This window comes from Silurus aristotelis (genome assembly GCF_946808225.1).
Source record: "Silurus aristotelis genome assembly, chromosome: 7".
NCBI classification, from domain to species: domain Eukaryota; kingdom Metazoa; phylum Chordata; class Actinopteri; order Siluriformes; family Siluridae; genus Silurus; species Silurus aristotelis.
The window spans coordinates 7,225,319-7,251,033 of record NC_139580.1 but is presented as its reverse complement, the minus strand read 5'-3'; the positions used below and the strand labels follow the sequence as shown (position 1 = coordinate 7,251,033).

General features: G+C 38.5%; 1 protein-coding gene across 1 annotated transcript; it reads left to right on the top strand.

Moving 5' to 3' along the window:
• The first annotated feature begins 20,120 nt into the window (after window positions 1-20,120).
• Window positions 20,121-24,494, top strand: atp5if1a (ATP synthase inhibitory factor subunit 1a). Its single transcript, XM_083547248.1, has 3 exons — window positions 20,121-20,280; window positions 21,743-21,855; window positions 24,236-24,494. The coding sequence occupies exons 1-3, from the start codon at window positions 20,209-20,211 to the stop codon at window positions 24,375-24,377; spliced, it is 327 nt and encodes a 108-aa protein (XP_083403374.1). The 5' UTR covers window positions 20,121-20,208; the 3' UTR covers window positions 24,378-24,494.
• Window positions 24,495-25,715: the final 1,221 nt, after the last annotated feature.

Below are 25,715 nucleotides of genomic sequence, written 5' to 3'. Positions count from 1 at the left end.
CTTCTCTGACACACCAGACTTCCTCATACAATACCACAACTCCTCTCTCGGCACCCTGTCGTACGCTTTCTCTAAATCCACAAATACACAATGCAGCTCCTTCTGTCCTTCTCTATACTTCTCCATCAACATCCTTAAAGCAAATAAGGCATCTGTGGTGCTCTTCCTCGGCATGAAACCATACTGTTGCTCACAGATGGTCACCTCTTCTCTCAGCCTGGCTTCCACTACTCTTTCCCATAACTTCATGGTGTGACTGATCAACTTAATTCCCCTGTAGTTACTGCAGGTCTGCACATCTCCCTTATGCTTAAAGATCGGTACCAGCACACTCCTTCTCCATTCCTCAGGCATCCTCTCCCCTTCCAGAATCCTGTTAAACAATCTGGTTAAAAACTCCACTGCCATCTCTCCTAAACATCTCCACGCTTCTACCGGTATGTCATCTGGTCCAACCGACTTTCCATTCTTCATCCTCTTAATCGCTGCTCTCACTTCCTCCTTACTAATCCTATCTACATCCTGCTTCACTAACTCCACATCCTCCAACCTTCTCTCTCTCTGATTTTCCTCATTCATCAGCTGCTCAAAATACTCCCTCCATCTTCTCAACACACTCTCCTCACTAGTCAACACATTTCCCTCTCCATCCTTTATTGCTCTAACTTGCAGTACATCCTTCCCAGCTCGGTCCCTCTGCTTGGCCAATCGGTATAAATCCTTTTCTCCTTCCTTAGTGTCCAACCTCTTATACAGTTCCTCATATGCCTTTTCCTTGGCTTTCGCCACATCCCTTTTAACCTGCTGCCGCATCTCCTTGTACTCCTGCCTACTTTTCTCATCACTCTGTCGATCCCACTTCTGTTTTGCCAACCTCTTCCCCCTAATGCTCTCCTGCACTTCCTCATTCCACCACCACGTCTCCTTGTCTTGCTTTCTATTTCCAGATGTCACACCAAGTACTTTTCTAGCTGCCTCCCTCATCACTCCTGCAGTAGTTGCCCAATCATCCGGCACCTCTTCACCACCACCGAGCCCCTGTCTGACCTCTTCCCTGAACCTCACACTACACTCTTCCTCCTTCAGTTTCCACCATCTTATTCTTCTTTCAAACCTTACTTTCCTCCTCTTCTTCTTCGCCTCCAAAACCATCCTACAGACCACCATCCGATGCTGTCTAGCTACACTGTCCCCCGCCAACACCTTACAGTCTCCAATCTCCTTCAGGTTGCATCTCCTACACAGAAGATAATCCACCTGTGTGCACCTTCCTCCACTCTTATACGTCACCCTATGATCCTCCTTCTTCTTAAAATACGTGTTCACCACTGCCATTTCCATCCTTTTAGCAAAATCTACCACCATCTGCCCTTCCACATTCCTCTCCTTAAAACCATACCTACCCATCACCTCCTCATCACCTCTGTTCCCTTCACCTACATGCCCATTAAAGTCTGCCCCAATCACCAATCGTTCTTTCCTAGGTACACCATCTACCACTTCATCTAATTCACTCCAGAATCTTTCTTTCTCCTCCATCTCACAGCCAACTTGTGGAGCATAGGCACTGATGACATTTATCATCATCCCTTCAACTTCCACCTTCACGATCATCACCCTATCAGAAACTCTCTTCACCTCCACTACACTCTTACTGTACGCTTCCTTCAGAATCACCCCTACACCATTTCTCTTCCCATCCACACCATGATAAAACAGTTTAAACCCACCTCCAATGTTCCTGGCCTTACTCCCTTTCCACTTGGTCTCCTGAACACACAACACATCTACCTTTCTCCTCTCCATCATATCAGCTATCTCTCTCCCTTTACCCGTCATAGTACCAACATTTAAAGTACCAACCCGAACCTCTACTCTCCTACACTGCTCCTTTTCCTGCCGTCTCTGTAGACGCCTTCCTCCTCTCCTTCTCCTCCTTCGGCCAACAGTAGCCCAATTTCCACCGGTACCCTGTCGGCTAACGATACCTGTGGCGGTCGTTGTTAACCCGGGCCTCGACCGATCCGGTATGAAATTCTCATTTGACATTTAACATTTTATCATATAATAGATTGCAATTACATAAATCAAACTAATTTGGCATCCAAGTGCTAAGAAATAAATGAACATCAATACATCGAAGGCAAATTAACCTCAGACATTTAGAGAAACATAAACTTAACACAAGTAACACAACCATAAGAAATTTACAATATATAATGCCTGTCAAATTTTGTCTTTTATGTTTATTAGCAGACACGTGCATGTTTTTTTTTATTTTTTTTTATGCAACACACTGGAATGAAAATTGACTTTGTCCAAATAAATATATAAATGTACAGATGCTCCACTTTATTTTTATTGAAAAATCCTCCCTTACTTTTGAATAACAGCTTTACACACTCTCAGCACCTGTACAGTTCATTTTTTCATCTTCTCCTGCTTATCCGTAATTCGGGTCGCGGGGGCAGCAGTCTAAGCAGATTCCCCAGACACTTCTCCGTGTCCAGGGATCGGGCTGTCAAGGCCCCCGCCTTCGACTGCTGCCCAATCCTCTCAGCACCGGTCCCTTACGGTCCCTCCTGCAGGTGGTGAGCCCACGGGAAGGCGCCCCCACGTCGCTCCGACGTCACGGTCCTTGATTTATTTTTCTCGTAAGGGTCCCCTGGAGCATAGATGGTTAAGGGCCTTGCTCAAGGGCCCAAGAGTGGCAGCTTGGCGATACCGGGGCTTGAACCCCCCGACCTTCCGATCGGTAACCCAGCGCCTTAACCGCTGGAGCCACCACTCACCTGTACAGTTTTTTTCTCCAAACATTCCGCTATAATATTTTGCCATGCTTCTTGTAATACTTGCCTAAGGCATTCTTCACTAGTTGGAGATTTCCCAGTTGATCCCAGAGCAGTTCAATAAGACTTAGGTTTGGTGACTGGGCAGGAGATTCCATAATAGATAACACTCCAGCCGAGTGTTCGATCTCTATATAACGCTTGGATTTACACTTCAGGTCATTGTCTTGCTGTATGGTTCAAATTAGGTGGAGTCCAGATGGTGCTGAAGTATGGAATAGTAGCTATGTTGGTTCAGTATTCCTATCAACATTTAACCTACATTTAATCTACATGTACATTTACATCTGTGGCATTTAGCAGACACCCTTGTCCAGAGCGATGTACAAAAGTGCTGAGTCTCTAACAATGAATGAATATACACTGGTACATTAGATTACAAACTTAATATAAATCAGTCTACAACTCTGTTGTTTTTTAAAGACAAAGAAAACTTGGAAAGTTTTAGTTGAAGTGTTTCAGGAAGAGGTAGGTTTTCAACTGTCGCTTGAAAATAGTCAGGGACATCTAGGGGAGTTCATTTCACCGTCTTGGTGCCAAAACAGAGTAGCGTCCTGAAGTATACTTAATTCTCATCCTGAGAGAAGTGCTAGAGCAGTGCTGGAGGATCTCAGACAGCGTCGTGCAGTGCAAGGTGTGATGGGGTCTTTGAGGTAAGATGTGCTGGTCCATTTTAGGTCTTGTATGCAAGCATCAGTCTTTTAAATCTGATACATGCAGCTACTGGAAGCCAGTGAAGGGAACACAGCAGTGAGGTAGTGTGGGAGAACTTGAGCAGATAGAATTCAGGTCGTGCAGCTGCATTTTGAATCATTTGCAGTGGAGAATAGCGTTCTGAGGTCGACCAGCCAGCAGCGAGTTGCAGTAGTCAGGTCTTGAAATAACAAGAGACTGAACAAGCACCTGGGCAGCTTTGCTGTGTGGGAAAAAATGGTTGAATCCTTCAGATGTTGTAGAGAAGAAATTGACAAGAACTAGCCACATTAGCAACATGTGATGAGAGGGACCGTTGATTGTCGATAGTTACCCCAAGGTTGCGAGCAGTGGCTGAAGGGGAGTGCAGAGAATCATGAAGAGTTATTCGGAGATCTTGACCTGGAGATAATTCACCTAGGATAACCATCAGTTCGGTTTTGCTGGGGTTGAGTTTTAATTGATGAGCACTCATCCATGAAGGTATGAAGGTATCCATCAACTGGGTGCCAACTTTATTGCACACCATTCACCTTCACTGTTGTTTTCTGTAAAGCTGCTTTGAGACAATGTCTGTTGTGAAAAGCGCTATACAAATAAACTTGACTTGACTTGACTTGACTTGACTTGACTATTCTATAAAAAACTCTCCTCCACAAATGAAAAGTCTGGATATAAATTGGGTGGGTTCTTTATCTGAAGTAGATTAATCAAGTTTTGAGTTGCTATAATTTTTGCAAACCACATGATGTCACTGTTTGTGATAATCTGAGGCTTCAATTAATTTCCATGCCGAATCATTGAAAAGCCCCAAAGTTTAGACCTGCACTGGTTTTATTTAAAATGCACTGACTGCTTCTTCCCGCTACTCTGCCTTCATTTAGTTTCACTTGCTTTTATTCTCAATGTGATTAAAAAAGAAACGGAAAATAAACAAAGCTTTCGTTTTATTTGAGTTTGACTTTTTGTGTTAATGATTACCATGGACACTCGTGCTCTAGTGGTTAGGATGCGGTGCAATCACCACTGTGGCCCGGGTTCGAGCCCCAGTCAGGGAACCAACCCCAACCACTCTTAGTGCCGGTCCCAAGCCCGGATAAATGGGGAAACATGCCAAATCAAACATGCGGATGATCCGCTGTGGCGACCCATAATGGGAGAAGCCGAAAGAAAGTTTATGAACATGAACAAGGAATTTAAGGTATTTCATAAGGTTGTCCATCCAATGAATGCATGATGTAAAGGTGGTGTAGAAATCCTATGTAATTTCAGTGTGTGTGTATGTTTTGCCATGCATTGTAGTCAGTTTTAGGCTTTGTACACAGCTTTACATCTGAGTTGGGCTTCAGGACATCAATCCATCATCAGTTATCTTCCTTAAACATCACAGTCCATTGTGTTTTATGCCTGGATCTCTGATGGTCCCTGAGCTTGAAAGTCATATTCATGTACAGGTCATGCAGATGCGTAATGTCTTAATCACACACACTGCTGTTTTCTCTCTTCATCTTTAATGGAAAGAAAACAACAAAAAAATATTCTTTCTTGCTTCTCCATTTCGACAGATATATGACAGATATATGACTAGTGTGCATTCTGTAAAATAAAGTGCCGGCTCTACGACGTACTCAATAACCTCACCTTTTCAATGCGCTGCTGCCGGCGGTTGCTAGGACACCATTACCATTGGCAACAGCAGAAGTAGAACGCTAAGGGCAGCGGAGAGAGAAAAGGAGGACACGGACGGCCGGAAGCCCATATATGAGCACGGAAGCACTTTAGAGTTCCGCAGAACTAAAAGGTTGTGTTTCTTAACTTTAGCCTTTTATCACACACATTACATTCGCAATCCAGTAATCATACATTATGCAACAGATGAAATTAGTCTTAGCAAAATTACATTTAGTTACTATGACCTTTCTGTGGCCTTTCGCAAACATTTAACCGCTCGATGACTAACCGTAAACTATCCGAAAAACGCAGAAATTTCAATAGCACCCATCTTACATCATTTGCCCCTCATTTATAGCTCTGCTGTAACCTATTATTTGCTTGTTGCTTGTTTAATGTCACAGCTAACCTATTTCAAAGGTGCACATTTCAACCCCACAGGACCCCTATCAAACATTATGTTTTCATGTTTGTAATTAAGGTGTGTTTTCGTTTGCAGTGATGAACTGGGCTTCCTCTGATAACAAACCATTTTTTTCCTGTATGGTGTGGGTCCTTTTTGAGTTGCTTTGAGTCATTGCTTTTCCTATTCCTGTTCCATCATTGCTTGGCAGGGCATCGTTCTGCTCATTATACCTACTGAGCCAGAATGATAAACTTCAATAGGGTTTTTTTTTGTGTGTGTTCTCATAAATGCACAATGTCGAATTAACATTTGTGCTAGTTACATAAGGGAGTTTTCGCACTAAAGCTTTTTTTCTCCCTCACCGAATCCTGCGTGCACTGAAATTTTTGGTGGAGTTTGAGAATGTGATTTTGAATTAAGTGTTTTTTTCAACCTGAAAACTGATCTGTGGTTCACATAATTAGGTGGGTCAGGTGAAAGTCAGCTGTAGGAAAGCTCCCAGGGCTGAACATTGACTCAGGTGTTTGTTTGATCTTGTGACAAATGGACTGTTAAAATTACCAAACAAAATGAAAGAAAAAAGCACTGTTTTTTTGTAAAACAGCATGCAGACCATGGGTTGCCAGAGTTACTTTTTCTTAACCAAAATAAGTTTGGGAATAAGTCTGGAAGTGGATAAAGTAAGTATTACAGAGTGGATTTTTTGGGGGAAAGTTACGGTGACGCCTGCAGTCACAATAAAAATGTTTTTCAGAAAGTAATCAGAATTAAATGTGTTTAAATATACACTAAGGATTGGAAAGGATCATAAATAATCGCTGTTGATTAAGTAAATTGGAAATACTGGAAAGAAATGCGTGTACACCATGGTGAACTCATTTCTCATGCAATTATTAGATAAATCTATCTAACTTTCCTGAATGTTTGGGTACTTTTTAGAATTTGTGTGAAGTTTTTGATAAGTACATCAGATGGACAGAAGTTTGTGGACACCTGAGCAGGATTTGTAAACTTCTCATTCCATTGCTGTTATAATAACCTCCATTTTTTTGGGAAGATGTTCCACTAGATTTTGGAGTGTGCTGTGGAGATTCTTTTGGTATAAAGACATTCGTAAAGTCAGGTATTGATGTGAGGTGAGAAGGCCTGGGGTGCAGTCAACATTCCAATTAATCCCAAAGGTGTTCAATAGGGTTGAGGTCAAATCTCTATAGCAGGCCAATCAAGATTTTCCACTCTAACCTATGTAAAGCATGTCTTCATAGAGCTGGCTTTGTGCACAAGGGTACTGTCTTGCTAGAACGGGTTTGGATATCCCAGTTCAACTGAAAGGGAAATATTATGCTACCGCATCCAAACACATCCTTTACAATTGTGTAGGACTGTAATGATTCCTCGAGAAACTTGAGTAATTCGATTACAAATATTCGTTTTTTTAGCTTTGTTTTCTCCATTTAACTACACACGGAGCCCTGAGTTTCCCACTGACTATTATTACTGATGCACGACCCTCTAAACTCTGGAGTGCTCTGGACATGTAACACAGAAGACGCTGCAAATGGAGGAACGGGAAGAAAACAGCAAGGAGTGAGAAGAAGATTTATATGGAAGCCTGTTTCCATTACATAAAAAAAAAGTTTGCTTAATTCCAAGTTATTTTTCTCTCACAATTTTGAAATTTTTTCTTGCAATTTTATTTTTGCCAATCAGGCAGCTTCACCCCCTCTGTAGAACCAGAAAGCTTTACACACTGAAAATAAAGTAGGCTACAATCAATAGTTTTGCATGATATCAAACTGGGCCTCTGATCCCTGGAGAGAACTCTGTCTAACAATCAGCTCTGGTGGAGACGGAACAAGACAGATGGAGCAGAGGAGACCTCGTTCATACACCAACAGCTTCACACTTCAGGCCCACAACATGGTTAGCGGTGGATGCACCAGAAATGTCACGCGTTTGTGAGAAAAAAATTCAAAATTACGAGAAATAAAGTCAGAATTGCGAGAAAAACTGTGGCGGAAACAGGCTTCCATAAGATTCAGGCCAAAGAAAGAGACAAAGTTTCCAAAGTTTGGGATCATTTCAAACTAAAACATAAAGAAAACATTTTCCTTTTTTTTTTTTATAGATAAACATTTATTTTTATTTATGATTTTTTTTTTTTATGGATATTTTGCATTTTGATGTAATATGGCAATTAAATGCAGTAAATGGGTTTAGTTTTCACAGATAATCTTGTATACAATTTCAGCAATAAAAACGTGACTTGGGAAGGGAAACAAATGACTTGTTCATTTTAAGGGACCCGTCTTATTGCATATTTAGTATTGCTCTTTAATCAAGAAAAGTACTTCTTATCCGATTACTCAATTGTTTGTTGGAATAATTGGTAGAATACTCAATTACTAAAATAACCCATAGCAACAGCCGTATTCAATTCAATTCAGTTCAATTAATTTTTATTTGTATAGCGCTTTTAACAATGAACATTGTCTCAAAGCAGCTTTACACAGATAATGTGGTGATTAAACGTAAATATGTTCTTTGTAAGTATGTTTGTCCCTGATGAGCAACTGTGGCAAGGAAAAACTCCCCGAGATGGCATAAGGAAGAAACCTTGAGAGGAACCAGACATACTTGTGTGATTCCAACTTTGGTAACAGTTTGAGGAAGAACCACATTTGTCTGGAAAAGTCAAATTTCCCAATACAGTGTATAATACTAAATAAATTGTGCGGTGTATAGAACTGCACAATGGGCATAAAGTTCAAAAGATGTAAAAACAAACCTTGGATCCTGATGTCCACTCCACATATGAGTCCAACATCTGTCCTGGTGCAGGACATCATGTTTGTTCTGCAAAGATCTGTATGTGTGCACTCTGTCCAAGTATTATATTTTGTGTATTAATGACTGCACAGTGCCCCCACCTGGTCAGACCATAACACATCGTTGAACACAAACGTTAAATCTGGCCCTTTTCTTGCTAACACCCCGGATATGAGGTAACTGTAAAAGGTTATATTCGACATGATTGACTTAAGATGATTCAGAGTTGCCAGCAAGCAGACTGATTCACAGCTCATCTATGTGTCCTTTGGAAATCCTGCATTCTGAAGGACTGTTAATTGAAAGTTAATCAGAATTCAGTCACAGAAATTTCAAATAAATATTTAATGCTAGTTTGCAAAAGTGAGTCTGGGAGCTCAGGATCAGCAAGTGGGTAACTAAATGGTTTCATATAATCGCCGTTCCTATGTGGGTTTCCTTTAGGATTTCCAGTTACCTCCCATTTCCCAGAAGCTGGAAATTGGTGAACCAAAATTGCCCATATATGTGAATGACTGTGTGAATATGAGAATCCCATCTTGACTGTATTAATACAACCTTGCTTGTTGAGGATAAACACATAAGAGTATTCTCATGGTTTCAAGATACATTTTCAATGCGTTTGTTTGCATGCTCAAACCAACTTTTTTCTGTCGCTCTATCTGCTTTGAACAGCTGTCCATTCTGTCTGTTTTTAGGTTTTGAAAGGCTGTTCAACTTTCCTGATGATGATGATGATGATGATTTGCAATATCAAGTCAAGTCACGTCAAGTTTATTTGTATAGCGCTTTTCACAACAGACATTGTCTCAAAGCAGCTTTACAGAAATCCACAGTCAAGGTGAATGGTGTGCATTTATCCCTGATGAGCAGCCATGGTGACTGTGGCAAGGAAAAACTTCCCTAGATATCATGAGGAAGAAACCTTGAGAGGAACCAGACTCAAAAGGGGAACCTCATTTGGGTGACATCAAGAGTGTGATCATAAATCTTTAAACAATACAGAACACTGGAGAGTGAGAACTAACATGAGCACTGGAGTATAAGATTATAAGTAATGTTCTTTCTACAGTCTTATACAGTCATTATGGTTATAAAACTAGGAGCTACTGAGCAACTCATAAAATAGCTCAACATTTGCGATCATCACAGATCCAACACCAGCTCCTCAATTCCAGAGCCTTTAAACAATCTAGGAGGTCCAATGTCAAAACTCTACACATGAAGTGGGATCCAATTGGCACTGGTACGTCTCTGGGTGGTACGGGACGTTTGCGAGTTCTGCATCTATTTCTTTAAAAATATAAATGAATATAATATCTTTTTTAGCAATTTCACTCTTTAAAAAAATCTAGTGAATTTCTGTGAATTAGGTGGCGTTACCTGAGAAGAACCACACCCATCATAATAGAAATGTTTATAAGATTTATAAAACTTTTATTCTAATTGGACTAGAGGAGGCAAACCATCAGCAAACAATATGCATGAATACATTATATATGGACAAAAGTATTGGGACACCTGAATTTTCAAGGTGGAGGCACGTAATTGTATAGGACGTGTTCGGATGCGGTAGCGTTACATGTTCCCTTTACTTGATCTTGGAGACCCAAAGCTGTTCCAGCATGACAATGCTGATGTTTAAAAAGCACATGTGAGTTGTATGCTCAGGTGTCCATATAATGTAGTTATACACGAGAAAGTGGAAAGATTTTAGAAAACCTGAAAACAACACAAAGAAGCAGAACCACTTTTTGCTGTCTGGCACAATGTTTATGCATAGTCGATAAAATGTGAGTGTGTGTGTGTGTGTGTGTGTGTGTGTGTGTGTGTGTGTGTGTGTGTGTGTGTGTGTGTGTGTGTGTGTGTGTAAAAGCATATTCAGGATTTAAATGCACACCAGAGAGAACAAAACACAAACCAAACTTTCTCATTATTTGCTTGCCTTTCATGTTGCCATTATCTGTCTCTAAGGAGACGTGCAAATCTCTTTAGGCTTGTTGATTTTTCCATAAAAAAAAAGAAGACACGACAAAGATAAATTGTTTTCAGGCTCTTTCAGAGTTAGTCATAATGATAGTTAATATTCATGTAATTGTGGCTGAGGAGGTAGTGCCAGACTAAGAGTGCAGGAAGGCCAGGGTTTAAGAAAGGTTTCAGGTCACCCTTCCTTACCATTATCACTCCAGAAAAGAAAAACTGTGAATGTCATGTCGCAAATATGCAGGTCTCTGAAAAGAAGGTATGAATCACTGTGAGTCAGCATGAATCATTTTAATCAGTCATCTAAAGTCAGCTTTGTTCACAGTAGGAATGCTGGGCAATGATGTTTTATTCTTTGCCAGAGCTTTCTATAATCTTCTAAGTGGAAGCGAGGCAGATAACTAAATTATCCAGGCTGAGATGTGAACACGAACATCATAATCCCAGCAATGTATTTAACATAACATGCGTTGACCAGCTCTTGCGCTGCAATAACTTTCATGAAAGGTAAACAGAGCCATAATGGTTGTGATTCAGTATTAACCTTCGGATGAAAACAAATATGTTCCTTCAATTACATTATACTGGCAAGCAAGGTGAAAATGAACCCCCTATTTCATGTATCCAATCCCTCAGACACTCCCCCTCAGCCAGTCCTGTTCGAGGAGCTATTGGATATAGTGCCCCAAGTCATTGCCAAACTTGACATTGAGTGGCCAGCTAATTAGCAGAAAGCCCGTTCGTCCAGCAAGCTCGACGAGTGCTTTCTGCAACCCGCATCACTGCCTTTCTTCCCGGGGTGACCAGGTCTTGGGCTAAGCTATACACGGCCTGCCTCTTCAGTCCTAGGGTTTCTCTATATTCCAACAACTGAAAGAGTGCGGTTATGGTACGATGCCCTGAGTTGAAGAGATGTTGGCCAGTTATCTCCCTGCACTACCCACCAAGCTTCTACATACTACCTTGGTTCTGGTGGGCAAGGCTTACGCCTAAGCAGGTCAAGCCGTAGGCTGTCTGCACACCATGACTGTGCTCCAAACCTACAAGGCAGAGACAAAGTGTTGCCACTTGCACTCCTACTCACTGCTAGGGATCCTTTGTGACACTCTGGGCCGAAATCCAGGAGGTGACGGATCTGAGGACCATCACCTTTAATAGAAAGGCCTCAGCCAAGAAGCCTCAGGGAGCTGCTCTATTAATCCTGCCACAATCAGTGCTTCAGGCTCACTCCAGCTTCAGCAAGTGCCCTCCTCGATTTCCGCCTGCTACACATGGGGGGTTCTTTGCCTCTCAGGAGACCCCTGGCTCTAGGCACACCAGAGGTCAGTCTTGAGAGGCCAATTTACTTAAGGGACTATCTAGCAGCCTGGAAAGTCCTGACAGTTGTGCCTCAATGGGTTCTGTGCACTGTAGACAGAGGCTAGCCCTTGTGGGGCCTAAGCAGGCTCTGGTCATGGAACAAAAAGTAAATACTCTGTTGAGGAAGGTGGTCCCTTCTTTAGACAGAGAATTCGGTTTCTACAGCCGGTACTTCATAGTTCCCAAAAAAGGACTTAGGGTTGCGTCCCATATTGGAGCTACATCAGCTGAATCATTCACTTTTGAGGCTCAGAACAGAGACATTTCTGATCACCTGACCATAATATTTTCTCTGCTTGTGTTCTATATGGTGGATGTTCAGCCTGGATACATTCATTAGATAACAAAATGTTTTATTTGTTTTGTATTAATATATATAAGGGCTGTCAAAATGATAATTCATTTTAACGCCACTGGTTTTATTAACACACCATTAATGCAGCACGCATTTCTGTTTGACCATTTTATATATATATATATATATATATATATATATATATATATATATATATATATATATATATATATATATATATATACAGTGAGGAAAATAAGTATTTGAACACCCTGCTATTTAGCAAGTTCTCCCACTTAGAAATCAAGGAGGGGTCTGAAATTGTCATCGTAGGTGCATGTCCACTGTGAGAGACATAATCTAAAAAAAAAAATCCAGAAATCACAATGTATGATTTTTTAACTATTTATTTGTATGATACAGCTGCAAATAAGTATTTGAACACCTGAAAAAGTCAATGTTAATATTTGATACAGTAGCCTTTGTTTGCAATTACAGAGGTCAAACGTTTCCTGTAGATTTTCACCAGGTTTGCACACACTGCAGGAGGGATTTTGGCCCACTCCTCCACACAGATCTTCTCTAGATCAGTCAGGTTTCCGGCCTGTCGCTTTGAAACACGGAGTTTGAGCTCCCTCCAAAGATTCTCTATTGGGTTTAGGTCTGGAGACTGGCTAGGCCACGCCAGAACCTTGATATGCTTCTTACAGAGCCACTCCTTAGTTATCCTGGCTGTGTGCTTCGGGTCATTGTCATGTTGGAAGACCCACCCTCGACCCATCTTCAATGCTCTAACTGAGGGAAGGAGGTTGTTCCCCAAAATCTTGCAATACATGGCCCTGGTCATCCTCTCCTTAATACAGTGCAGTCGCCCTGTCCCATGTGCAGAAAAACACCGCCAAAGCATGATGCTACCACCCCCATGCTTCACAGTAGGGATGGTGTTCTTGGGATGGTACTCATCATTCTTCTTCCTCCAAACACGTTTAGTGGAATTATGACCCAAAAGTTCCATTTTGGTCTCATCTGACCACATGACTTTCTCCCATGACTCCTCTGGATCATCCAAATGGTCATTGGTAAACTTAAGACGTGCCTGGACATGTGCTGGTTTAAGCAGGGGAACCTTCCGTGCCCTGCATGATTTCAAACCATGACGTCTTAGTGTATTACCAACAGTAACCTTGGAAACTGTGGTCCCAGCTCTTTTCAGGTCATTGACCAGCTCCTCCCGTGTAGTTCTGGGCTGATTTCTCACCTTCCTCAGGATCATTGAGACCCCACGAGGTGAGATCTTGCATGGAGCCCCAGTCCGAGGGAGACTGACAGTCATGTTTAGCTTCTTCCATTTTCTAATGATTGCTCCAACAGTGGACCTTTTTTCACCAAGCTGCTTGGCAATTTCCCCGTAGCCCTTTTTCAGCCTTGTGGAGGTGTACAATTTTGTCTCTAGTGTCTTTGGACAGCTCTTTGGTCTTGGCCATGTTAGTAGTTGGATTCTTACTGATTGTATGGGGTGGACAGGTGTCTTTATGCAGCTACCGACCTCAAACAGGTGCATTTAATTTAGGATAATAAATGTAGTGGAGGTGGACATTTTAAAGGCGGACTAACAGGTCTTTGAGGGTCAGAATTCTAGCTGATAGACAGGTGTTCAAATACTTATTTGCAGCTGTATCATACAAATAAATAGTTTAAAAATCATATATTGTGATTTCTGGATTTTTTTTTTTTAGATTATGTCTCTCACAGTGGACATGCACCTACGATGACAATTTCAGACCCCTCCATGATTTCTAAGTGGGAGAACTTGCAAAATAGCAGGGTGTTCAAATACTTATTTTCCTCACTGTATATATATATATATATATATATATATATATATATATATATATATATATATATATATATATATATATATATATAAAGAGATCAAACTAAATCCTTTACTCAGATATAAAAAAACAACAATTTACCCTCTGGGGGCGACAAAAGCCCCAACGCGTTTTGTGGCATTTCTTTCTTATAATTCTGAAATGAACTTTTGTTGTCTTTTTTGATCGTACAGTTAAGAGAAATATACTACTCAAATCTGTGAAGGGTCTACTTTTACTTGTATACACTCATAATAACAACCAAACGCGTGCTTTTGTAAAAAATCTGACAGGTGCGCGTTCTGCTGTCTCTGTCATTTCTCTTCACAGACAAAAATAAAACAACCTGAATCTCAGTAAGTGTTTGCCTCACCAACATAATAAATATATGTATAGAAAGCTAGGAAGGTTCTACTTTCTTATTATATTCCCTTTTTATGTAATCTGTATGAAATTAATAAGAGGTACAGTTTCTCCGGTATCACCTCATTAACTGTCCATGTGGAAACATAGCAAAGGTTCCGTTTGCTGTCTTGATGATTTATATAATTTAAAACACCATAATTACTTCAAAACGTTTACAAGAATATTTTGTTTTATGCTCTATGTTGAGGATAGTTTCACGAATAATAAACATACATTTGCATAAAGCATTACTATTTGTCCATTCCTATGTTGATTGGAGTATACAATTTTTTTTAATTCACTTTACATTTTAAACAGATAAAAATGTGCAACTGATTGTGAGTTAACTCACGACAATCATGCGATTTAATATTTTAATTAATTGACAGCCTAATAATAATATGACTTGAGGTCCAGTTACCAGCGTTACACAGGTAGTAGTTACAGCTTCTTTTGCCACCTCTGCCTCTAAAAACCATGGTTACATACATAACCTGGAGACATACTATCATGCCCGGTTTCTCAAATTAATAATGCAATAATATGGCAATTTTGTTTATACATTTCTTTATTCACCCCAATACACAGTTTACATTATGAACACTGAAGAAGCAGCACACACAGGGTTGAGTCTCCACAGAGATGTGATTGCTTAAATAATTCAAATCATGTAAAAATGAGTCGAAAGATGTCACATAATGGACTTAATGATATAAATAATTTCAGATTGTACATTTCATATTTAGAAACATATTGTTTGCATCAAACATGAATTATTTTATTGGCCCTCACTCGTATAAAACTTTTACATTCTACAGAAAAAGAGTTAATCAATAGTGTGTTTTTTTTTATTAATTAAAATGTGATAAAGGTCGGGTTTGGAGAATATACCAAGAACTCTTGACATCTGATTTTTGTAAATTACCGTATGCCATATCACTTTATAAAATTATGTAAAGCCTTGATTTTGCTTGGTTTCGTCTTTCATCATGTCTTGCACACGGTATTTTTCATTGTTTTATATATTTTTTTGTATTCATTGTACTCAAGTGTGTTCAGGGTCTTTGCAAGCACAGTTGACAAACCCGTAAAGTCGTGCTTATAAAGATAATTTTAAAATTTCTGCAGTGTTCTACATGAATTGGCCTATCAAGATGATCACTGGATTAAAACTAGGTTTCAAAAAAATGTTATGAAGATTCTGCTTGGTTGGCCATGCTTCTGTCATAGTCATAGTTCTTAACTGTGATAAGCTTTTAATATGAAATTGAGCAGTGATGTGATTTTCTTACATTTACATCCATATTTATCGTATTTGGCCAGCGGTGGATGAAGTAGACGAACCATGTAGTTAAGTAAAAGTAGAGATACAGTAGTAAAATATGACTCTTGTAAAAGTAAAAATGCTCCCTTTAAACTTTTACTTGAGTAAAAGCACAAAAGTATTTGCCTCCAAATGTACTTAAGTATCCAAAGTACTACGATTTATTATGGCTATAATGTTCTTATAATCATTTTTGTCACTTTTGCTTAGTTTATGTAAAAATATTTTAATTTTACTCTTAGAACAGTGTTTGAGTTTAATTAGTCAAACACTGATTGATATCTATTAAAATATCATGCGCCCTTAACCTTTTGAACTACTTAAAAGAAAATCCTGCAGTAAAACCACTGGTGTTGTGATGAGTTCGAGTCAGGGGTTTCCATTATTTGTTACTCTCAAAATGTTCTGCTTGCTGCTGAACTGATGCTGAACTGTATGTTCGTGCTAAGTAAATACCATTAAGCGGCAATCAAAACAAGTTCAAAACAGAGCGATTCATTTAAAAAAAATTTAAAGCACTTAGTTACCTTTAAAAGACAAACAAACAAAAAAGTAATATCTGTCAGTATGTACTTCAACAGTTTGTGTGAAACACATGGAATATAGGTAGAAATAGGATATAAAGGCACAGCTATTTGCTCGTAATATGCCTGTTTATGACATTTCCACAAATCGGCATTGTTTGTAGTTTACACAGAAACGCTAACAATATTGTTTGCATAAACTGGTAGTTTGAAATCTGTTTTCCAAATGTATCATTTTTCAGGCCACCAAAATGGCATTTTTAGTTTAAAATTGCGTTTTCTTTTTAAATTAAATGAAATTGTATTTATAGCAAACCAGTTCAGAGGTAAAATCACAATGATTGTTATAGCACAATTTTGGAATCAGAAAAAGTTAAATGTTTGTATTTGCAGTGAAATATAAATTCTCAATAGTAGAAGATCTTGATGTTAAAGTTACAGATGAAACTGGTAGAGGAGCTATTGATTAATGTCAAATGTGTCCCAATATCTGAATGAATGCTGTTAGTGTTTAAAATGTCCAATATTTTGAATGTTATAGGTAGTGCTAATGTGTGGTAAAATGTATTCCTAAAAAGTAAATAAATGGCGAGTTTCATTGCCAGTACAATCTCTTTCTCCCTACAAACAAGTTCCTGGACAACAAATTCTCAGAATTTGTTTGCTAAATCCAGTATTAAACTGATTAACATGACTTCTTTTAACCTCAGTTTGAACATTAACAGGACAACTTAATCTTCTCATACAAATACAGATACAGTTTTTAACTTCTAAAAGCATTCTTATGTCAATAACAATCTATTTTTCATCATTATGGACTGTTATTTTTAATAAATGTATTAATGTAATTTAAGGCAGTGGTTTGATCGCTTAGTGTTCTGTTCTGAAATAAAGTCATGAAAGAGTAATATAGAGTCGTGTTTACCTCATGGAAAAATGTGTTCTTTCCAGATTAAATGATGTCCATTTATTTTACAGTTTTATTTTAAAGTAGGTAATGCAGAACCATGATAACTTTTTTAAGTGTTTCATCAACACCAGGATGGTGTAATATTTGACTCCTATATGGTTTGATAGATTGTGATTTCCATTTTTGTGTGTTAGGTCACCAATATTATCGGTGTTAATATTTTACTCTCTTAATGTTTATATTGCACCACTGTGTCAGCCTTGCAAGAGGCAACACTTTTAAATGTGATGAAATAACCCTTTGTGGGTTGTTCCAAATATCTACACTTTTAAATTGTTGACATCAAGTCAATTGGTGTTGATTTCTGGATTTGAAATTTACTGTATGTTGATTATATAAATGTAAAGCTGCATTGTATAAAACAGGACGCAGAGACACGGTTTTTAATTCAGTTTTTTTGCGCTTTTAACAATGAACATAGTCCCTAAGTAGCTTTACAGAGATAAATAGGTTAAAAAAATATGAATTTATGCCTACAAAGTCTAACCCTTATAAGTTAATCTCTAATGAGCAAGATAAGGAAGGCTCCCAGAAATAGTATGAGAAAGAAACCTTGACAGGAACCAGACTGAAAAGGAAACATCTGGGTGGCACCGAATGTCTATTTATTATTGTCCATTTATTTATGATGCCCTCCCTCTGGATGGAGTTCTCTTCACTTGGAGACCACTTTGAGGATAGAGGACATAACAGCCTACAGATCTATGAAGTTCCTGAGCAACTCAAGAACTATGAAGATTTGGACTGTAAATAATATCAACAGTCTGCTACAAAGGTTTAGGACTGCACTTTGCAGGAACCATTTTGAATTTAAGCATCTATCACTGAACACCTCAAAAATGATAGAACTGAAATAAATGGACAATCAGATTAGGATGGGTTTCTTTTTTTAGTCTGGTTCCTCTTAAGGTTTCTCCCGCATACCATGTCAGGGGGTTTTTCCTTACCACTGCCACCACTTGTTAATTCATTGGGGATAAACTTCAAATTAACAAAATGAACAAACTTTTAGACACTTAATAAAGGGCACTTTAGGCACAACTTATACACTCTGGTGTTATAACCTCTTTATCTCTGTAGCTGGTTTGGCACAATGGCAATTGTTAAAACACAAATAAACCCATTTTTTAGCCCATCAATCTATTTCCTGTCACTGCGTGGCTTTTTCAATCTACCACTGGTGTATCATTTCCTGGCTCTCACACACCACAGACGTAGAATAGTTAAAGAAGCTAATAATGAGCCGGCAGAAGGCAACTAGAAGTCTGGGACTAACATGGATGAGACAGAGGGAGTCAGTGATGTAAACATACATGAGAACTCTGGTGCTACATAGATAACATAAAGCTACATAACAGGAAACATAGAGCTCAGGACTAGTAAGTGTCTTTGCCACATAAAGTGCAAGTTTAAGTTTCAAGTGCTCATTGAAAAATCTAACATTTTACATAATTTCTGAGCAAAGGAACCAAATGAACTAAATGACTCCAAAATAGATTTGTTTATTTTGAAGAACTAGACTCGAAGAACCAAGTCACTAAAATCTCTTTCAAACTGACTACCTGCATGTCTACCTTCACCACATCCATGAACCTCCTCCTTGGTATTCATCTTTTTCTCCTTATTGGTGGGTCCATCCTCGGCATTCTCCTACCAATATACCCCATGTCCCTCCTCTGCACACCTCAATCAGGCCTCTCTCACTTTGTCCCCAAAAAGTCCTACATGCGCTGTCCCTCTAATAAACTCGTTTCTAATCTTGTCCATTCTCATCACTCCCAATGAAAATCTCAACATCTTCCACTCTGCTACCTCCAGCTCCACCTCCTGTCTTTTACTTAACCGCTCCACTCCACTGCCCTCCCTCTCATTCACACACGTACTCTGTCTTACTCCGACTGACTTTAATTCCCCTTCTCTCCAGTGCGTACCTTCACCTCTCCAGGCTCTTCTCAACCTGCTCCCTACTCTCACCACAAATCACAATATCATCCGCAAACATCATAGTCCAGGGAGACATCTGTCTGACCTCGTTCATTAACCTGTCCATCACCACTGCAAACAGGAAAGGGCTCAGAGCCGATACTTGATGCAGTCCAACCTCCACCTTGAACCAGTCTGTTGTTCCAACTGCAAACTTCACTGCTGTCACACTGTCCTCATACATGTCCTGCATCACCCTCACATACTTCTCTGACACACCAGACTTCCTCAAACAATACCACAACTCCTCTCTCTCCACCCTGTTGTATGCTTTCTCTAAATCCACAAACACTGTATATACCACATACCTCATTTATGCACCTCTGCCTCAATATTTAGCTTTTTGCAGATCTGGCACAACTGCACTTAATCAGGTATGCTCATAATAAGTCGCACTGTTTCTGCTATCCAGAATGAAAATTGTGCTTCCTATGTGTATTCTATAGTCTATTCCTTTTTGTTTTAAAGACAAGGTAAGGGAGGTGTGATTGAGATGGTTTGGACATGTGCAGAGGAGAGACATGGGGTAAATCGGTAGAAGAATGCTGAGGATGGAGCCACCAGGAAGGAGGATAAGAGGAAGACCAAAGAGGAGGTTTATGCAGGTAGTTGGGTTGAAAGAGGCAGATGTAGAGGACAGAGGGGTATGGAGACGGATGATCCGCTGTGGCGACCCCTAATGGGAGAAGCCGAAAGATGAAGAAGAAGATTCCTTTTTTTGACATTTCTTTTTTACTTGTTTAATGCAAGTATATATGTGATTAATTATGAATCAATTATATTATATTTAAATTTAAATTGTATTCCTCTTACTCTATCTCTTCGTTCTTTACGTTTTATTCTGCTATTTGTATTTTTATTTATTTATTTTCTTCCATTTCATGCCCCGGACTACCCCCACAAAAGAAAATCCCCCAGACGACCACTAGGTGGCTCTTTCTGCCGGCGCGTTTTATGACGTCACCGCCTGACAAAGTTCAAAGAGGCACGCGAGCGCTTCCGTGTTTGGGTCCGTGGCGCAAGGACACACAGTAAATCGCATCATGGCGCGGTTGTTGAGGAGCAGTTTATTAAGGAGTTATATCACCACCCAGATCCGTATGAGCTCTGACCAGGTATCTGCTTTTGTGTCCCTGTTGTAATTTCTCTCTGTGTGCGTTTTTATTACTTTTTTTGTCATTATTTTACTATTGTGCTTTTCAGCCTTGACGCCATTGTGGATTTGTTCCTATTGGATCTGTAGTGAACTACATAAGGGTGGTGCAGGACTGAGTCTATAGCACCTATATAGGGCACGTGTGTAGGGTGTGAGTGGCTGTTTGGGCTTGAACCTGCTCTTTGGATGTTCCTTGGATTGCATTGGTCCAGGCCTCACTGCTTACATGCTTTTTTTTTTGTTGTTGTTTTTTATTAAATAAATAAATAAATCCATGCATACATTAATTTTATTATATATTGTTAATTATATACAATTTGCATGAAAATTCGTAAATTAATAAATGATATTGTGGAGCTACAAGTACAAACTCAAGGTCATCACCATCATCATTAATGTCTTGAAGTTAAACATTCCTAATGACGCACAATAACAAAAGGCTTTTGGTTTCAAATTCCCTGTGGCTCACACCTTAAGCAGACAAATTGCCAGTGAACAGGTCTGAGGAAACTACGGTGGCCAGCAAGTGCAACATTTTTGTTAACAAACCAGGACCACCTTAATACTGCCTGAACCAGCAGGTCCATCTAAAACAGGGGTCACCAAGCTTTTTGAAACTGAGATCTACTTCTTGGGTACTGATTAATGTGAAGGGCTACCAGTTTGATACACACTTCTGAAATAACACATTTCCTCAGTTTACCCTTAATTATGTTATTAATAATTAATGGTTTTTATCTCTATCCAGTCATCTATATTTTAATATTTTCATTTTTATATTCACACCAATGCAAGTGTGATTTAAAATAGCAACAAAAAAAATTAGATGCAGCTCACTGGTAAGTGGCGCTATGGTGAGCCATGTTGGTGACCCCTGAGCCAAAACGTCACATTGGTGATTAGACGTTAGAGTATGACTATCACGAGTGTCCTCTGTTCTCCAGTCAGTCCAGTAATATCCTAATACGATCTTTTGTTTTATATAGTGCCTTTTAATAGTTACATCATCTTAGATACAGAAAAGAATGGAAGAACATCTGAGATCTAAACCTCACAAAGAAATCACTGAAAAGTGATCCTGAAAAAATGAGATTTAGAAGCAGATTTAACGTAAAATTCCTTGGGGGTACTTATTTACTAATACATGGTTTATTTTTGGTAAAAGTCCAATGTGTGTGAGTAAACACAAATATAAGCATCAGTACCATTATTCAGAGTCCTGACTAAGTCCTGACAGAGTCCTGAAGTGAAGTTCATTATCATTAATAATGATTTTAGCTTTTTTCTCTTTGACTATGCCTTTTTGTATTTACAGGCTGCTGTAGGAAAATGCACAGGACCAGGAATGTAAACCACTGAGTTGGGTATGAATTATAATTATGCCATTGTTCTATAATCTCTCTCTGTCTCTCTCTAAACAGCTTGGTGAACTGGGGAAAGGTGCAGGTAAAGGTGGTGGAGGTGGCGGCTCTATCCGGGAAGCCGGCGGAGCCTTCGGGAAGAAAGAAGCAGCTGAAGAGGAGCGTTACTTCAGGTAGGTATGGTGATGAGAGTAGTGGCCTTTTGGTAATATAGGATGTTTCGGCTTTTTTTTTTTTTTTTTTGCACAGGTGTTGTCTTTTAGTTCTAAGAATAAAAAATGTGAAGCTTGATGTCTTGATGGAATTTGGTTCTTTTTATTAATCTGTTTCAATGATTAGATAGATAGATAGATAGATACTGTCCAAGTTAATGCAAATTCTTTTTAACAGCACTAATTTCATTAACTTGCGATTAATGCAGCCTGCATTTGTTTGACAATTTTTAATAAAAATATGAATAATTAAATATAAGAGGCAGAATTAAAGCTTACCAAACATGCATTTGTTCAGTGTCCTTTCTTTATTTGGATATAAAAAAAAAAAAAAAACAATAAACTCCTGATAAATAATTTCAAATCAGTAAACATTTGTTTATTCGACGTGCCAAGTCTCGAATCAAGCACCAAAATCCGGCAAATAAAACCGTCCGTGTGGAAACATGGCAAAAGTTTTGTTTGGCGTCCCGATGATTTACATCATTTAAAACACCGTAATTACTCAAACGTTTACAGGAGTATTTTGTCTTTATGCTCTATGTTGAGTCTGGTTTCACTAATAATAAACATTTACAAGCTTACATATTTGTTTGTCCATGTCGATTAGAGCATTAAAAACTCATTTATGGTATATGTGGAACGAATAATGTAATTAAGTTGCGAATAATCACGAGATAACTCATGACGATCATGCAAATAATCGAAATTAAATATTTTAATCAAATCACAGCCCTAATATACATTTTGCAGAAGTGGAAAGTATATATAATAACGTTATTGTAATTTTCTTTTTTTCTTTTTATTTTATTTACTTCTACAATTTTTTAAGTACTTTTTAAAGTCTGTAGCTTAATTTTAACTTAAGTATGTTTAGTCTGAAGTATTACACTTAAATCGTCTTCGTTACTGAGTAAAAGTAAGGGGGGGGGGGGTGGTGAACTGATTGAATGGTTAACAAAAACACTAAACTCACAGGCAGTAAAGTTAAAGAAGGACAAGACTTGTCACCAGTGGTGCACTCTGAGCTGAAAGCGAAAGGCCATCAAATTAAAAGTTCAATGCGTACGCTCACTGCTTGAATTCTAAATCTGCATTTGCAATTTCTTTTACTATCAAAAATTGCATTATAATAGATTTTTTTTTTGCAAAAATTTTTTATTTTTTATTTCTTCAGTTAGTTTGAGATTTATTTCCTCTAGTCATTTTTTGAAAGACACTAGAATCCCCCACCCCCCGCTATTTAAAAGAAGGGGAGGGGGGGGACTTGTCTTATTTTACTTAATACATTTTAAATAAGCTTTTTTTTTTTTTTTTCTTGGATAGACTTTTAGGCAGGTAACTTTGCTTGTACTTGAAGTAAAAGTTCATTGAATTAACAGTGCTTTTACTTTTGTAGAATATTTTATTACTCTTTCCGTGTGTGTGTGTGTGTGTGTGTGTGTGTGTGTGTGTGTGTGTGTGATTTTTCCACTCTGTCTGTTAGGAAACTAATTGCGATCAATACTGTAGGAGTTAATTTTTTGTTTTTATCTTCTGAAAGGTTTTAGAACCTGTTCAATTGTGTTATAAAACAGGTTTAAGAGGTAAAAAAAAAATAATAATAATAATTTGACATGTTCTGCCAGAAGAATTCTGCAGTGAGGAGATAAACCTAATGTAAAGCAGCTTTACCCTGTCCTGGGCCAAACAGAAACTACCTCAATGCAGAGATGTGAATGCTGCACATTTTAAGTATAAATAAGATCCTGTATACACTAACAGGGGAAAGATTATTTGAAATTAAAAAAAATTTAAGAAATTGACCCAAAATCTGACACCTAAACGCATTTCTTCTGTGTTTGGGTAGTGCTGCATTGTTTTTATTTTATAGAAGAAATAATATTTATTGTTAGGATGTTAGGTCTTAACATCAAATCATTGAATGACTCTAATAAAAATTGGACAATTTGTCATAAACTGTAACAAAACAACTGATTGTGTGTGGGGGGGGGGGGAGAATAAATATGAAAGTCTAATTTAAAGTTTTTTTTTTCCTCTAAGGAAACAGTGTTCAGTGATGGATTTGAGCAGCAATTTTTTTTTAATGTTCTCCCTGTGAATGGATTGTTCTGGTGTGAGAGTATTTTTTTTTTTAGTGGGGCAGCAATAAATATCTTGGGTTTCATTATTCAAAATAACTTTTTAATCACTTTTCAAAGTGATTAATTGTAAATCGCGCCTAAATATTTTCTGGGATCAGTAGGGGCCTCTCTGTATTAAACAGAAAAAAAAAAGGAAAAAACCTAACGTAGGTAAAAATATTGACTTTTGGATTGTTCGGTTACTTGTGTGTGTGCAGGCAGAAGGAAAAGGAGCAGCTGGCTGCACTGAAACAGCACCACCAGGATGAGATCGAGCACCATAAGAAGGAGATCGAGCGCCTGCAGCGCGAGATCGACCGTCACAAGGGCAAAATCAGAAAACTCAAACACGATGACTAAGCTGCCATGTATACGTTTGTCTTTCCACCCAAAATGATATGACTCCTTCTCCGAGAAGCAGCTCTGCACACACTATAATCTGTATGTGCAGTCACAAATAAAACTTCTAGGATATTTTCCAACTGGTTAAAGACTCGTTACTTGTGTCTGTTCTGTCGTATTTTTAGGAGTGGAACAAACCTGCTTCCAGTCAGGATTTGAAATGAGGGACATTTCTGATGATTTTTAGTTGTATATGAGTTTAGATATACAGCATTCTGATTTCAACAGCATCAGAAAAGCAGCATAATTGTGCTGTTGATGCTGGAGATGTTTTGACTGCTTAATACTAGTTTTATTTAGTTTTTTTTTTTATTGTGGCCTTTAGTCATTGCAGTTTAGTGACCCTCTAGTAAGTATAGTTGACATGTTATGCATAAAGTAAATCTCCGTCCAATCTATTGTCTTTAACTCAGACTTAGTAAAGTGATCACTCGTGGGTTTTTTTTTTTTCCTGTAGGGTATTTGTTTGCTTATTTATGCTCTTTTTTTTTTTTATAGCTTTTTTGTATATTTAATCATTTTTCCTATTTGAGGGGGCAGATGCTTCAGCATAGGTTTTGGGCACAAAATAAAGTGCTATTTTATAAACTTTTACATCTGTAAATAGTTAATAGCTGTAAATCAGGTCACTAATAATATGAGAGAGCTTTATTGCCAAGTGTGTTTGACTTACAAGTTTTGTTTTGTTTTTTAAATCAAAGAAAGTGATCTTGCCCAATTTTATAAATACAAACTATTATTGTACAGCAAAATACAGAAGTAAAGAAGTAAAAAGTGGTATTGCACTTTTTTTTTTTTTATTGCACAAATTGCACTTTATATTCTTATTGCATTAAACATAAAGCCCTGTTACACTTACTGGCCGAAAGTGTGACTGATTCTTCACTAATCTGTTGCCCAACCCCAATTTTTTCTTCTTCACACATCTGTTTCCAGCATGACCCCCATGCACAACACCAGCTCACAGAGTGAAGATTAAAGTGGAGGAACTCGAGGGTCCTACACAGAGCCCTCAACTCCCCTTGAACCCCTCTGAGATGAACTGGAACACTGACTGAACCCCAGACCTTCTCACTCAACGTCAATGCTTGTTCTTTCTCATGCAGGTCAATGATTAAAAATCCCCATAGCCGTGTTTAAACATCTAGTAGAAAACCTTTTTTTGGAAGAAGTCAGTTTATTAGAAGAGGAAGGGGAAATTTATCTGGAATTGAGCAAACACACGAGTGGGTATGAACCATGAACGGGATGAAGTTCTCAGTATGGAGACTAACTGAATATTGATGAAAATATTCT

What these genes read in the sequence shown, in the direction of transcription:
- atp5if1a (XM_083547248.1), top strand. Translation starts at nt 20,209, where the DNA reads ATGGCGCGGTTGTTGAGGAGCAGTTTATTAAGGAGTTATATCACCACC. An exon ending in TCCGTATGAGCTCTGACCAG is followed by an intron (nt 20,281 to 21,742) that starts GTATCTGCTTTT and finishes CTCTCTAAACAG; the next exon opens with CTTGGTGAACTGGGGAAAGG. An exon ending in GAAGAGGAGCGTTACTTCAG is followed by an intron (nt 21,856 to 24,235) that starts GTAGGTATGGTG and finishes GTGTGTGTGCAG; the next exon opens with GCAGAAGGAAAAGGAGCAGC.